This window comes from Microcaecilia unicolor, chromosome 11 (genome assembly GCF_901765095.1).
Source record: "Microcaecilia unicolor chromosome 11, aMicUni1.1, whole genome shotgun sequence".
In the NCBI taxonomy this organism is placed as follows: Eukaryota; Metazoa; Chordata; class Amphibia; order Gymnophiona; family Siphonopidae; genus Microcaecilia; species Microcaecilia unicolor.
This window is the reverse complement of record NC_044041.1, coordinates 109,224,067-109,240,428: the sequence shown is the minus strand read 5'-3', so window position 1 is coordinate 109,240,428 and position 16,362 is coordinate 109,224,067. Positions and strand designations below refer to the sequence as shown.

Sequence of the window (16,362 nt, the reverse complement as noted above, 5' to 3'; positions counted from 1 at the left end):
CCTGTACTTTTCCAACCAGCTGCAAATCCTACAGGTATTTTTGTCATCAATTTAAGAATTGTAATTATTTTGTGTTGGTGGCTTTATTATTATAAGTAAAGTTTATTAAGTTAATTTTAGGGAGCGTTGTGGAGTGAAAGAGATGTAGTGTTGAGGATTGAGAAAGGTATGTTGAGATGGTTTGGACATATAGAGAGGATGAACAAAAGGAGATAGACGAAACAAGTATACAAGACGAGTGTGGACGGGAAAATTGGAAGGGGTCGACCTCAGCGAACGTACCTCAATCAGATTGAGGACGTTTTTAGCAAAGGTCTGCTTAGGAGTACCCTAATTAAGTTAATAACAATGTACTTACCTATATAGTTTAAGTTTAAAAAATTTGGCTCTCAAAAGAAATTTCAATCATTGTACTGTTGATATTTGGCTCTGTTGACTAATGAGTTTGCCGACCACTGTCCTATGGCAAGTTTAGAGTTTAACTATTCACTGAATTAAAAAGTATTTTTTCCTATTTGTTTTAAAATTATTCCACGTAACCTCATGAATTGTCCCTTCATCTTTTTACTTTTTGAAAGCGTAAACAATAGAATCACGTTTATTATTATTATTATTAGCATTTGTATAGCGCTACCAGATGCACGCAGCGCTGAACAACTGATACAAAGAGACAGTCCCTGCCCAAAAGAGCTTACAATCTAAATAATACAGACAGACAAAACAGTTACAGGTGAGGGAAGTAATGGGTGAGAAGGGAGGAAGGGACAAGGGGAGGGCAATTGTGGCTAGGAGCCAAAAGCAGTAGTGAAAAGGTGGGTTTTCAGCATAGATTTGAAAACAGGTAGAGATGGAGTTAAACGTATAGGTCCAGGAAGTCTATTCCAGGCATAAGGTGCCGCGAGAGAAAAGGAGCGAAGCCTGGAGTTAGCAGTGGAGGAGAAGGAGGGCGACAAGAGAGATTTGTCCGTGAGCGGAGTTCACGGGGAGGAATGTAGGGAGAGATGAGAACGGAGAGGTAATGGGGGGCTGCAGAGTGGATGCATTTAAAGGTCAGTAAGAGAAGTTTAAACAATGCAGAAACGGACAGGGAGCCAGTGAAGTGAGTTGAGGAGCGGGCTAGTGTGGGTATAATGATTCTGGTGGAAAACAAGTCGTGCCACAGAATTTTGGACAGATTGGAGAGGAGAGAGATGGCTGAGCGGAAGACCAGTGAGAAGTAAATTGCAATAGTCCAAGCGAGAGGCGACAAGGGTGTGGATAAGGGTTCTAGCAGCGTATTCAGAAAGGAAGGGACAAATTTTGCTAATATTGTAGATAAAGAAGCGACAGGTTTTGGCGATCTGTTGAATATGGGCAGAGAAGGAGAGAGAGGAATCAAAGATGACTCCAAGGTTACGAGCCGAGGAGACAGGGAGGATGTGAGAGCCATTAACAGAGATAGAGAAAGGGGGAAGAGGGGAGGTGGGTTTACCAGTTCTCCTTCACTAAGGATTTTGTAGACCTCTATCATATACATATCCCCCTTCTCAGTTACTTCTCCAAGCAGAAGAGTCCTAGCTTCTTAACCCATTTTTGCTCAAATATTTATTTTCACCCTAGATTTCTAAAACACATTCATTTACCTGCTGAACACGTGCCAAGTTGATATATATTTATTAATTTCTAAAAATTCCAATATTGCAACATGGAGCACAATGGGGCTATACTAAAAGAGAACAGAATCAAGATGACAAATGTTTTACATTCTTTTGATTACATGAATCACAACAACTGATACTAGAATCAAACTGACAGTTTTTGTACTGTATAGAAGAATCATAGTGTTACAGGCTAGCCTAATCATAATGAGATGGCCATAATGAAGTCAAAAATGTATGGAAGTCACTGAAACAAATTTCATGCAATTGACTCTCATTTAGTGCTGCTCTTTCTGCAAACTGCACATTGATTCTGCTTTGGTGTAGGGCAGCACCAATGATTTGTGCTGTTGAGGAACACAACTGGAGGTACTCTTATCAAGCGGTTTGCCACTTCTTGGACGACCTGGATTCTTTGGCATGTCTGCATACTTGATCTAATATATTCTAACAAAGTTACAACAAAATTCCAATAAAACAAGAGGCTATTGGCTCTCTCAGTTGTCTTATATATTTGTCATTATTGCAGATGGCTGTTTCAACCCAGAAAACGAACACTGCCCACCATCATTTCTTTGACCTTACACCGATGTGGTAATTTCCAATATTCTAGTTCATCCAGTTGACAGCTCCGATAAAGGTGTTGTATTTTGTCACAAGCAATGGAACCTTGACAGAAACTTTCCTCTTTTTGGATGACCATCCAGTACAATCACCTTTGGCTTTACCCCATAAACACTGCTAGCTAGATAAACTGGCTTGTCATTATACCAGCCAACAATGATGCAGTTGGAAGAGTTATAGAGTTTGTAGTCAAAGCTGACACATAGCTTTTTTTGCCAGTTCATTATTCGCCATGACAATGGTCAATTCCGTTGAACATAATACTGCTGTATAGTCATATCCACAGATAATCAACTCTTCCAGATACGGCCAACGGACCATTTTGTTTGGGACTCTCATTCTATTTCATTTATCAAGACTTGGTGGCAGTGACCCTTTGGAGGCGATGGGAATTGAAACCAGTGACTTTACATCTGCGCACTCAAGGCCTTCCGTACAAACCTTTGCCCTGTCCTTTTATAAAGATGGGAAGCTACACCAACTTTGCTCCCTGGTGGAGGTGCATGAGCGCGTTCCAAAACTAGGATCGGATTCTGCCACGTCACTGGGGCAGATGACAGTCTCAGCCAGACCACGGTATTGCTTGAAGTGGCACCATGTTACAAAGGGGAAGGGGCGATTGCGCAGCCAACACTCTGATACCTCCTTCCCAGACAAAGGCTACTTGAACTCTTTCAACACCTCTATTGAGTCTCTTGGATCAGGTCTACTTTGTTTTCTTAAATGCCAGTTTACACTTCTGTATACTCTGTTTATGTATAAAGATTCTGTTCTATGTTTGATCATCATTTTGGGGTGGCTATTGGCTGAGCACTTCTCTCTATTGGTTTATTAACCTCCGGGTGTCACCTATATTTATAGAAGGGGGTTAGGGAGGGAGCATTATGTGGGGGTAGATATATTTTGGTCTGATGGGGAAGATACCTCATTTCAGCTTTGTCAGATTAGGTGGCTTCTCTAAGCTGGCCAGATAATTTGTTCTATTTCTTTGAATTACTATGAATAATCTGATCCTGTTGACATTGAATGCCTGAGGCCTTAATTTTCCTTTTATTAAATGTCAACTTTTATTTAATTTTAGTGTTCAGTGTTCCCATCAATCTGTTCCCATATGGCTTATTCGGGAACATTGGACACTAAAGTGTTAAAGAGCTGAAATCTTTTTTATACAACACACATACCTCTTGCCAGCACATGAGAGGCTATGTACCCATAAGCATTATTCATCTATTATGCTTCCAATTTTCACCATAAGAAACCTGCAGGGGTATTGATAGCATTCTCTGTTGATTGTACCTGGCAGGTCCATAACACGGTGCAGGACAAGGAGGTGCAATATTTTATCCTTATTGTCTTACTGGACTCCATAATGTACACTGGTTAATTCATATGGCCCCAATGAGGAGCAGAGACTATTTTTGGATGACTCGAGTCAGATCCTTCTTTGGCACGTGGAGGGCAGATTATTAAGGAGGGTGATTTTAATTTAACTGTGTACCCCAATATGGACAAAACAATGAAGATACATACCTGTAAGCAGGTATTCTCTGAGGACAGCAGACTCAATATTCTTACGTATGGGTCATCGTCCGCGACAGCCCAGGAGTCCGGAACTTAGAAAAACAAAAAGAAGTCTCCAGAATGCACCATCGCGCGGACCGAACGCACTGCGCATGTGCGAACGGCTTCCCACCCGCGACGTGAGCGTACCCTAATTAGACAGTAAAAAGCATATAGTAACATAGTAGATGACGGCAGAAAAAGACCTGCAACTTAACGAATACCTAAATAAACACTCAATTCTGCACGAGTCTCAATCAGGATTTCGGTCGAATCACAGCACCGAAACGGTACTAGTGTCCGAAATTAACTCGGACAAACAGGCAATTGCGACTGGTAACAGCATCCTCCTCCTGCAATTCGACATGTCCAGCGCCTTTGACATGGTTAACCATGATAAACTAATACATATACTAGAATACTTCGGAGTAGGAGGCACAGTTCTCAAATGGTTCAAAGGATTCCTGACCACCAGATCATACCAAGTAACAACGAACGCGGACAGACCACCCCCATGGAAACCTGAGTGTGGAATTCCCCAAGGATCCCCTCTCTAACCAACACTATTCAACCTAATTATGACACCTGTAGCCAAACTACTAGCCAATCAAAACCTCAATCCCTACATTTATGCAGATGACGTCACAATCTACATCCCATTCAAACATGATCTAAATGAAATCACCAACGAAATCAACCAAAGCCTCCAAATAATGCACACTTGGGCAGATGCATTCCAACTAAAACTTAACACAGAAAAAACACGTCTTGTACTCACCTCACAACATAACACAAAAAATTTCTCCACCATAATCACATCATACTGCTCCCTCCCTGTCTCACAAAACTTGAAAATTCTTGGAGTCACCTTTGATCGAAACCTCACTCTTGATACCCAAGTGAAAAACACGACGAAAAAGATGTTCTACACCATGTGGAAACTCAAAAGAGTAAAACCTTTCTTCCCGAGATACATCTTCCGTACCCTGGTACAGTCATTGGTAATAAGTCACCTGGACTACTGCAATGCACTGTACGACGGATGCAAAGAAAAGACAATCAAAAAACTCCAAACTGCCCAGAATACGGCCGCCAGACTCATATTTGGAAAAACTAAATATGAAAGTGCAAAACTCCTAAGAGAGAAACTTCACTGGCTCCCACTTAAGGAACGCATTGCGTTCAAGATCTGCACGATTGTACACAAAATCATCTACGCAGACGCCCCAATCTACATGCTAAACCTCGTAGACCTACCTCCTAGAAAAGCCACAAGATCATCCCGCAAATTTCGCAACTTGCACTACCCCAGCTGCAAAGGACTTAAATACAAGCTGATGCATGCCTCTACCTTCTCTTACATGAGCACGCAGTTATGGAATGCATTACCAACAGACTTGAAAGCAATCAACGAAACAACTATCTTTCGAAAATCTCTGAAGACATTCTTCTTCAACAAGGCCTACAATAAGAATCCACAGCCTCACTAAGTCACCTCACCAACCCACTCAATTATGAATGCTTACTACTACTACTATTTAGCATTTCTATAGCGCTACAAGGCGTACGCAGCGCTGCACAAACATACCTTTGATAATCACCCTAATCACTCTCTTCCTTCTTCTTTTTCCCTTCCTAATCTTTACACATTACTAACTGTATCTGATCTGATATCCTGAAATGATAATGTTAACAAACCTATGCAAGCCACATTGAGCCTGCAAATAGGTGGGGGAATGTGGGATACAAATGCAATAAATAATAATAATCCAGTCTGCCCAACAAGATAAACTCACATGTGCTACGTTTTGTGTATATCTTACCTTGATTTGTATCTGTCATTTTCAGGGCACAGACTATAGAAGTTTGCCCAGCACTAGCCCCTCCTCCCAACCACTAGCCCCAGCAGGTACAACAAGAGAGAGAACGTGGACTGGGGGGCAAGGAGGAGTGAGGGTACAGGAGTGAACAGAGAGAGAGAGAGAAAGGACCACGGGGGAGGGGTAGGGATTCAGGAGAGCAGGAAAAATTGCTGGTAGAAGGAGGGTAGAGAGAGAGAAGTAGTAGTAGTAGTAGTAGAGGTTTGAAAGGGACAGATGCTAGAAATGGGGGATGAAAAACACAAGGGAGAAATGATGATCATGGCGGGCAGGGGAAAGCTGGTGCCCATGGAGGGGAAGTAAAGGGAAAAGAGGAGAAAACAGGAGGACACTGTGATCGGGAAGGGGAGAAATGGTGCCCATGGAGGGGAAAGGACCTGGAGAGAGGAGAGCAAGGAGGAGATGGTCATACACACTCACACTCTCTCTCTCTTTGAAATCACTCTCACACTCTCTGTTTCAGACAGGTGCACACACACACAGTTTCTCTCTCTCTCACACACACACACACAAAATATTACCTTCTGTACTTTTACAAGACAAACACAAGCAGGGAGAAATTTATCTCCTCCTTCCTTGTACGTATCAGACTCTCTCCGCCTAACACACGTCTCCCGTGGATTTCTATTCCCTAAGTGCATCACTTTGCATTTCTTCGCATTGAATTTTAATTGCCAAACTTTAGACCATTCTTCTAGCTTCTGCAGATCCTTTTTCATGTTTTCCACTCCCTCCCAGGTGTCCACTCTGTTACAAATCTTAGTATCATCAGCAAATAGGCAAACTTTACCTTCTAACCCTTCGGCAATACAAATGCAATAAATAAATAAATAAACTCACAAATATATAGAACAGAATCAGCCCCAGCACTGATCCCTGAGGCACTCCACTACTCACCTTTCCCTCATCCGAGCGAACTCCATTAACCACCACCCTCTGGCGTCTATCCGTCAACCACTTCCTAATCCAGTTCACCACTCCGGGTCCTATCTTTAGCCCGTCCAGTTTATTTAAGAGCCTCCTGTGGGGAACCGTGTCATAAGTACATAAGTAATGCCACACTGGGAAAAGACCAAGGGTCCATCGAGCCCAGTATCTTGTCCACGACAGCGGCCAATCCAGGTCAAGGGCACCTGGCAAGCTTCCCAAACGTACAAACATTCTATACATGTTATTCCTGGAATTGTGGATTTTTCCCAAGTCCATTTAGTGAAATCCAAGTAGATTACATCTAGCGAACGTCCTTCTTCCAGTTCTTTGGTCACCAGTCAAAAAAAGTCAATAAGATTCGTTTGGCAGGATTTTTGTTTGGTAAAGCCATGTTGCCTCGGGTCCTTTAACCCGTTGGCTTCTAGAAAGTTGACTATCCTTTCTTTCAGCAGAGACTCCATTATTTTTCCTACCACCAATGTGAGAAGTACTGATCTGTAGATCTCTGAATCACCCAACAGTTTGGAAGAAGTGGAGGAGTGGCCTAGTGGTTAGAGTGGTGGACTTTGGTCCTGGGGAACTGGGTTCGATTCCCACTGCAGGCACAGGCAGCTCCTTGTGACTCTGGGCAAGTCACTTAACCCTCCATTGCCCCAGGTACAAATAAGTACCTAAGCTGCATTGAGCCTGCCATGAGTGGGAAAGCGCGGGGTACAAAAAAAAAAAAGTATCTCTAAGAGAAAGGAAGGGATAAGGTGAAATTAGGTCTTACCTGCTAATTTTCTTTCCTCTAGACCCTCCAGACCGGTCAAGACGCTTGGGTTATGCACGCCTACCAGCAGAGGGAGACTGAGAACACTAAAACTTAAACTAGTATAAGCTAGCAGCCAACCCCCAAGCAGCCAGTAAATCCTTAACAAAGCAGAAAACAAATGAAACCAATAAACAATTACAACCCCGAAAGGTCAAAGAACCCTGTACTCAGAAACAAAAAACATGAAACACGTGCTTCAACTGACCAAACGCCACAGCGCTACAGTCCCTCTCTGAAATGCAGAGGAAATATATGGATAGCAAGACTTGAAATTTAGATACCTTTCAGCCATAGCAACATAGACCATAAGAACACCAGAACTCTGCCAATCATACTCACCACAAAGAAACATGTACACAGCGGGAGGGTTCTTGACCGGTCTGGAGGGTCTAGAGGAAAGAAAATTAGCAGGTAAGACCTAATTTCACCTTCCTCAGCGACCCTCCAGACCGGTCAAGACGCTTGGGAAGTACCAAAGCAGTACAACTCCTAAGGGCGGGAACCTTGAATCCCAGAAGTCAACACTGCCGCATCAAAACCGGCATCCTCCCTAGTCTGCATATCCAGTCTATAATGTTTCACAAACGAATGCAACGAGGACCACACCGCCGCTCTGCAAATATCTTGAGGCGGAACCAGACCACTCTCCGCCCAGTAGGAAGCTACTCCCCTGGTCGAATGCGCCTTCAGTTGGTCAGGCACTCTACGTCCCTTGATCAAATATGCCGAGAAAACCGCCTCCTTCAACCACCTGGAAATAGTTGCCTTAGAAGCTGCAGCTCCCTTCTTTGGACCGCCGTACAACACAAACAACCTATCTGAAGACCGAAACTCCCGAGTCCTGGATAAATAAACCCTCAAGACTAGCCGAACATCCAGCTTGGCTAAACGGCGCTGAGACGCATCTCCGAACTTATCTCCCAGCACTGGCAAAGAAATGTCCTGATTTACGTGGAAAGACGACACTACCTTGGGTAAAAATGATGGAACAGGCTTCAGAGAGACCTTTTCCTTCGAGAAATCCAGGACACTGTCATACCGGGGTACAAATTATATCGTAGTGATAGGGTGAATCGGATTGGTGGAGGGGTAGCATTGTATATTAACGAGAGCCTTGAATCAAATAGATTGAAAATTCTGCAGGAAGCAAAACACTCCTTGGAATCACTGTGGATTGAAATTCCATGTGCAAAGGGGAAAAGGATAGTGATAGGAGTGTACTACCGTCCGCCTGGCCAGGACGAACAGACGGATGCGGAAATGTTAAAGGAAATCAGGGACGCAAACAAACTGGGCAACACAATAATAATGGGGGATTTCAATTACCCGCATATAGACTGGGTTAATGTAACATCTGTACACGCAAGGGACATAAGATTTCTTGATGAAATCAAGGACAGCTTCATGGAACAGCTAGTTCAGGAGCCGACAAGAGAAGGAAAAATACTAGACTTAGTCCTTAGTGGTGCTCATGATCTAGTGCAGGGGGTAACGATACGAGGGCCGCTTGATAACAGTGATCATAATATGATCGGTTTTGATATTGGCATTGAAGGAAGTGAAACTAGGAAATCAAGTACGCTAGCGTTTAACTATAGAAAAGGTGATTACGACAAAATGAGAAAAATGGTGAAAAAAAGACTGAAAGGAGCAGCTCGCAGAGTAAAAAACTTGCATCAGGCGTGGATGCTGTTTAAAAACACCATCCTGGAGGTTCAGGACAAATATATTCCACGTATTAGAAAAAAGGGAAAAAAGACTAAACGTCAGCCGGCGTGGCTAAACAGTAAGATAAAGGAAATCATTAGAGCCAAAAAACAATCCTTCAGAAAGTGGAGAAGAGAACCAACTGAAAGTAACAGGATAGATCATAAGGAATGCCAAGCCAAATGCAAAGCGGAGATAAGGAGGGCAAAAAAGGACTTTGAGAAGAAATTAGCGTTGGAAGCAAAAATACATAGTAAAAACTTTTTTAGATACATTAAAAGCAGGAAACCGGCCAAAGAGTCGGTTGGGCCGCTGGACGAAAATGGTGTTAAAGGGGCGATCAAGGAGGACAAAGCCGTAGCGGAGAAATTAAATGAATTCTTTGCTTCGGTCTTCACCGAGGAGGATTTGGGGGGGACACCGGTGCCGGAAAGAATATTTGAAGCGGGGGAGTCGGAGAAACTAAACAAATTCTCTGTAACCTTGGAGGATGTAATGGGTCAGTTCAGCAAGCTGAAGAGTAGTAAATCACCGGGACCTGATGGTATTCATCCCAGAGTATTAATAGAACTAAAAAATGAACTTGCGGAGCTACTGTTAGAAATATGCAATCTGTCCCTAAAATCGAGTGTAATACCGGAAGACTGGAGGGTAGCCAATGTTACTCCGATTTTAAGAAAGGTTCCAGAGGAGATCCGGGAAATTATAGACCGGTGAGTCTGACGTCGGTGCCGGGCAAGATGGTGGAGGCTATTATTAAGAATAAAATTGCAGAGCATATACAAAAACATGGACTGATGAGACAAAGTCAGCACGGATTTAGTGAAGGGAAGTCTTGCCTCACCAATCTAATGCATTTTTTTGAGGGGGTAAGCAAACATGTGGACAATGGGGAGCCGGTTGATATTGTATATCTGGATTTTCAGAAGGCGTTTGACAAAGTGCCGCACGAAAGACTCCTGAAGAAATTGCAGAGTCATGGAATCGGAGGTAGGGTATTATTATGGATTAAGAACTGGTTGAAAGATAGGAAGCAGAGAGTAGGATTGCGTGGCCAGTATTCTCAGTGGAGGAGGGTAGTTAGTGGGGTCCCGCAGGGGTCTGTGCTGGGTCCGTTGCTTTTTAATGTATTTATAAATGACCTAGAGATGGGAATAACTAGTGAGGTAATTAAATTCGCCGATGACACAAAATTATTCAGGGTCGTCAAGTCGCAGGAGGAATGTGAACGATTACAGGAGGACCTTGCGAGACTGGGAGAATGGGCGTGCAAGTGGCAGATGAAGTTCAATGTTGACAAGTGCAAAGTGATGCATGTGGGTAAGAGGAACCCGAATTATAGCTACGTCTTGCAAGGTTCCGCGTTAGGAGTTACGGATCAAGAAAGGGATCTGGGTGTCGTCGTCGATGATACGCTGAAACCTTCTGCTCAGTGTGCTGCTGCGGCTAGGAAAGCGAATAGAATGTTGGGTGTTATTAGGAAGGGTATGGAGTCCAGGTGTGCGGATGTTATAATGCCGTTGTATCGCTCCATGGTACGACCGCACCTGGAGTATTGTGTTCAGTACTGGTCTCCGTATCTCAAAAAAGATATAGTAGAATTGGAAAAGGTACAGCGAAGGGCGACGAAAATGATAGTGGGGATGGGACGACTTTCCTATGAAGAGAGGCTGAGAAGGCTAGGGCTTTTCAGCTTGGAGAAGAGACGGCTGAGGGGAGATATGATAGAAGTGTATAAAATAATGAGTGGAATGGATCGGGTGGATGTGAAGCGACTGTTCACGCTATCCAAAAATACTAGGACTAGAGGGCATGAGTTGAAGCTACAGTGTGGTAAATTTAAAACGAATCGGAGAAAATTTTTCTTCACCCAACGTGTAATTAGACTCTGGAATTCATTGCCGGAGAACGTGGTACGGGCGGTTAGCTTGACGGAGTTTAAAAAGGGGTTAGATAGATTCCTAAAGGACAAGTCCATAGACCGCTATTAAATGGACTGGAAAAATTCCTCATTTTTAGGTATAACTTGTCTGGAATGTTTTTACGTTTGGGGAGCGTGCCAGGTGCCCTTGACCTGGATTGGCCACTGTCGGTGACAGGATGCTGGGCTAGATGGACCTTTGGTCTTTCCCAGTATGGCACTACTTATGTACTTATGTACTTATGACAAGACAAAGCCTACAACTCCGAAACTCACTGCGCCGAAGTAATAGCCACCAAAAACACCGACTTCAAAGTAAGATCTTTAAGAGTACTCGACCCCAAAGGCTCAAAGGGAGGCCCTACCAAGACTTCCAACACCAAGTTCAAATCCCACGGCGGTACAACCGGCCGCCGAGGAGGACGAATCAGCTTTACAGCACGTAAAAACCGAACCACATCCGGGGAAGACGCCAAGGAGACTCCCCGTATCCTTCAACGAAAACAGGATAGAGCCGCAATCTGCACCTTCAAAGAGGAAAGAGCAAGACCTCTGTCTACACCATCCTGTAAAAACTCTAACACCTCCGGAATGGAAGCGGTCCAAGGCGAACAAGAACGATGGTTACACCAACCTTCAAAGATCCGCCACACCCTAACATAAGCAAAGGACGTGGAACGTTTACAGGACTGCAACATAGTATCAATCACCTTAGTTGAAAACCTTTCTTCTTCAGCCTGTCCCTTTCAAGAGCCAGGCCGTAAGCGAGAACGGAGACGGGTCTGGCATCACGATCGGACCTTGCACCAACACCACCGACTCCGTCAGCGCGAGCGGCCCGCCTATCGCCAGACGTACTAGATTGGCAAACCAAGGCCGACGAGGCCAATTTGGAGCCACAAGAATTACTGTCCCGGCGTACCGCTCTATTCTTTGAACTATCCGTCCTATCAAGGGCCAAGGAGGAAACACGTACAACAGCTGGTGAGGGGGCCACGCGAGCACCAGAGCATCGATTCCCTTGGACCTCGAATCTCGCCGCCAGCTGAAAAACCTGGGTACTTGAGCATTGTCTGACGAGGCCATGAGATCTATCAACGGCAAACCCTACTCCTTCACTAGGCGATGGAACAATGGACGATGTAGCGACCACTCTCCTGGATCCAACGTGTGCCTGCTCAGAAAATCTGCACTGACGTTGTCTACTCCGGCTACATGACTTGCCGAGAGACTCTGCAGATGAAGTTCTGCCCAACGCATTAACTCCGCCGTCTCCTCTGACACCTCTCGACTCTTGGTACCCCCCTGATGATTAACGTACGCCACCGCCGTGGCATTGTCGGACAGTACTCGAACTGCCTTGCCTTCGAGAAGATACTGAAGAGACTGCAGTGCCAACCTTATCGCCTGAGTTTCCAACCGATTTATGGACCACAAGGCCTCCTCCTCCGACCAGTGACCCTGAGCTACCTCTCCGAGACAATGCACCCCCTCAACCTGCTAGACGCATCCGTCGTTAGCAACGTCCACTCCGGAGGATCCAAGGGCATGCCTTTTTCCAGATTCGGCGTGTGAAGCCACCATCGCAGGCTGAGATGAACCGGATCCGGCAAGCGCAGTCTTTTCTCCAAGCTTTTCTCGAAGCGAACCCCCAGATATTCCAGGGACTGAGTCAGTTCCAGGTGACTCTTGACCAAGTTCACCACCCAGCCAAGCGACTCCAAGAAAGCTACCACCTTCGCCGTCGCATCCACACTCTCCTGAAGGGACTTGGCGCGAATGAGCCAATCGTCAAGATACGGGTGCACCAACACTCCTTGTTTCCTCAAAGCCGCCACCACGACCACCATAACCTTGGAAAAGGTATGAGGCGCCGTAGCCAGACCAAATGGCAGCGCACAAAATTGAAAATGCTGTCCCAGAACCGCAAAACGGAGAAACCGATGATGCGCCGCCCGAATGGGAATATGAAGATAGGCTTCTGACAGATCCAAAGATGTGAGAAACTCCCCCTTCTACACCGCTACTATGACCAAGCGCAACGTTTCCATGCGAAAGGAGGGAACTTTCAAAGCCTCGTTGACCCTTTTGAGACCTAGAATAGGCCGAGAGGAACCTTCCTTTTTGGGGACCACAAAATAAATTGAATAACAACCTGTCCCCCTTTCTGAAACCTTGAAGGGGAGAGAACATAACTTGGACTTAGACGCCACATCCGCCATCCAACCACGAAGCCAAAGAGCCCGATGAGCTCCAACCGCCAATGCCATATTCATAGCAGAAGCTCTCAGCAGATCATAACTAGAATCTGCCAAAAAGGAAGAGCCCATCTCTCACTTGGCTAGCTCTTGCACCAAGGAAGCTCTATCTAAGGCCGGGCCATCCAAAAGACTTTCAGCCCAACAGAAACACGCCCTGGCTACTAGGCCCCCGCACAGAGCGGCCTGAAGTGACAATGCCGAGAGATCAAAATTGCGCCGAATGAGACTCTAAACTCCTATCCTGCGGATCTCTGAGAGCAGCCCCCCCCCCCCCCCATCAACCGGAATAGCCGTACCCTTGGTAACCGCGGTCACCACCGCATCCACTGTCGGCGACTTAAAGGAGTCCTTATCCCCTTGCGGAATAGGGTACAGTCTCGCCATAGCTCTGCTCACCCTACAAGGAGAATCTGGGGAGGACCACTCCTGGACGATCATATCTCTGAGATCCGAATTCATGGGAAAAGTACGCGCTGCCCTCCGAATTCCCTTAACTAAAGAGTCAAGCTGCTTAGCGTCCGCTACCCCCGGCTCAGGCGAATCAAACCTAAGCGTGGACACTACCTGCTCAATCAGCTCAGAAAGCTCATCCCTAGGGAAAATGCGCACCACCGAGGGGTCTTCACCTGGCAAAGGCCCCTCCTCCTCAGAAACCTTGTCCCCTAGGAACTCATCCCCCAGCAGACTACCCTCGTCTTCTGAGGGAGGCAAGGAAAACAAATCTGGCTCTTCAGACCAATCTAAATGCTGTCGCTTAGCAACCAAAGGCCCTGCTCCCTTCAGAGGCTCTGATTAGGGCCTGACTGCCAGGCCTGAAACATGGCCCAAATAAAATCCGGAGGAAACCCCATGGCCCCCGTACCTTCCGGAGGCCTGGAAGCACTCTGCCCCGGACCTTCCAACAGCTGGCGAGCAGCCACCCCTGTGGCGCCCGAATCCAAGATGGCGGTGGTTCCCGCCAAAGTCGGAACCGCCGCTACGGGCCCAGAGGACAAGTCAGAGCCGGGCAAACCTTTACCGCTACCTGAACCCTCCGCAGCTAGTACTGGAGGTGAAGAATCAGGCTGTTTAGGCTCCCCACAGAACCTGCATTGAGCTCCTGGCGCGTCTATCCCCCTTCGCCCACAAGAACGGCAGCGCAACAGCTTTCCCGCCGACATCGCGAATTTAAAGCGGTACACCCTAACGTCCCAGCTCTCTCAAACTTGCTCAAAATCCCCAGGCCTCTCTGTCAGCTTCCCAAACAACACAGTCAAGCACTGCCAAGCAGCCAAACACTGTTTCTTTTTCTTTCTTTTTTTTTTACACTCACAACAAAAGCCCAGTTGCTAAGAGCTGACAGGGCTAAGCACTCAAGGTTCCTGCCATAGCAGGAGCCGTGGCAACAGGCAGAAAGTTCAGAAAGAGGATTTCAAAGCTACAAACTGCCAGAAGTTATGGCTCTCAAGGTTCCTGTCACAACAGGAGCCGAGGCACATGGCTGCCTAACCAAAGGCCAGCCGGGGAATAAGCCACACACCAGCTAAATTCCACAGAGAAAAGTGAATCCCACTGGACCCGCTTTTCTTGAAGCAATCAACCAAAAATAATTCCAAGTACAGGGTATTAGTTAAGAAAATCTAATCCTACCAGACCAGACTGACTGCTCAGGCTGCATGTCTACCCTCTGCTGGAGACTGAGATTTACTAGCTGCTTAGGGGTTGGCTGCTAGCTTATACTGGTTTAAGTTTCAGTGTTCTCAGTCTCCCTCTGCTGGTAGGCGTGCATAACCCAAGCGTCTTGACCGGTCTGGAGGGTTGCTGAGGAATCACACTAGATAAGCCATGGGGCTCATTTTCAAAGCACTTAGACTTACAAAGTTCCATAGGTTACTATGCAACTTTGGAAGTCTAAGTGTTTTGAAAATACGCCTCCATATGATCTTTATCTGCCTTCATTTTTCCATGTTTCTATAGAACACAAATACAATTCCAAATGGATTAAAACAGGAGTGTGTTTCACTGATCTATTCAAATACTCTATGCTTGCTATCACAGAACGTCATTCAGGAGAGCACAAGCAGATATCTGACTTCTGGTGAAGGAGATTTCACCTGTATTGCTTTTGGCTCCATGGTTGCTTAGTGATTCTCTGTTCTGATTTTCTGATACAGGGACACAGATGGTGTGGGTTTCCCACTCAGGTGACCAGATGGGAAGAGTTTAAAGTGATTATTCCTGTGTGATTTCTCCAAGAATTTCAGAAAGCAGTTTGTGACAAACCATTAATCTGTTTCCTCTTCCATCTGCAGATCCTCACTTACATACCCTGCAAAGCAGCAGAGAAGGTTATTTTTGTCCTTACCTCCCGCCCAAGCCGCTGCTGCAGTTTGCTCAGTTCATATTCTTTCTTCAGCAGGGAAAGCGCCTTATAGAGACGTTTGGGAATCTAAGAAAGGAAAAAAGTTTTACGTTTAGACAAGTATATTGATGGAAGTTAAAACAGCTTGGGGCTCAGTCTGTACTACAACTCAAACACATTTCAAGATGTTTAAATGGATTCATGAGTTACTATGTGGGCATTTGGAAAAGAATTTGCCCAGGCTGGAAACTGCCCTGCCCTCATAAGGTAAATGTAAGTTAGTTGGATTTAGTTCTCACCTTGTTCAGTAGTAACTCAAGGTGAGCAACATTCAGGTACACTAGGTATGTCCCTTACCCAGAAGAGCTTACAATCTAAGGCAATGAAGGTTTAAGCGATTTGCCCAAGATCACAATGAGCACTAGCAGTAGATTTGAACTGGGCTTCCCTGGTTGTCAGCCCAGTGCTCTAACCACTAGGCTACCTCATTACTCCATATGTGTTATTAAATAGTGTGTTTGCTTTCAGTCAAGGCAAAAAAGTTTTTGTTTTGTTTCTGTTGTTGTTGGGGGGTACATTTTATACAGAGACTAGTAAAAAAAGGCCCGTTTCTGGCACAAATGAAACGGGCGCTAGCAAGGTTTTTCGCGGAGTGTGTATGTTTGATAGAGTGTCTGTGAGAGTGAC

The 16,362-nt window shown here is 45.4% G+C and overlaps 1 protein-coding gene across 1 annotated transcript in view; it reads right to left on the bottom strand.

The window, feature by feature from the left end:
- Positions 1 to 16,362, bottom strand: part of LONP1 (lon peptidase 1, mitochondrial) — a 277,190-nt gene that overhangs the window by 137,442 nt on the left and 123,386 nt on the right. The window contains exon 7 of the mRNA XM_030219602.1: positions 15,679 to 15,762. Within this exon, the coding sequence (XP_030075462.1) occupies positions 15,679 to 15,762 (84 nt within the window). The remainder of the gene's footprint in view (positions 1 to 15,678; positions 15,763 to 16,362) is intronic.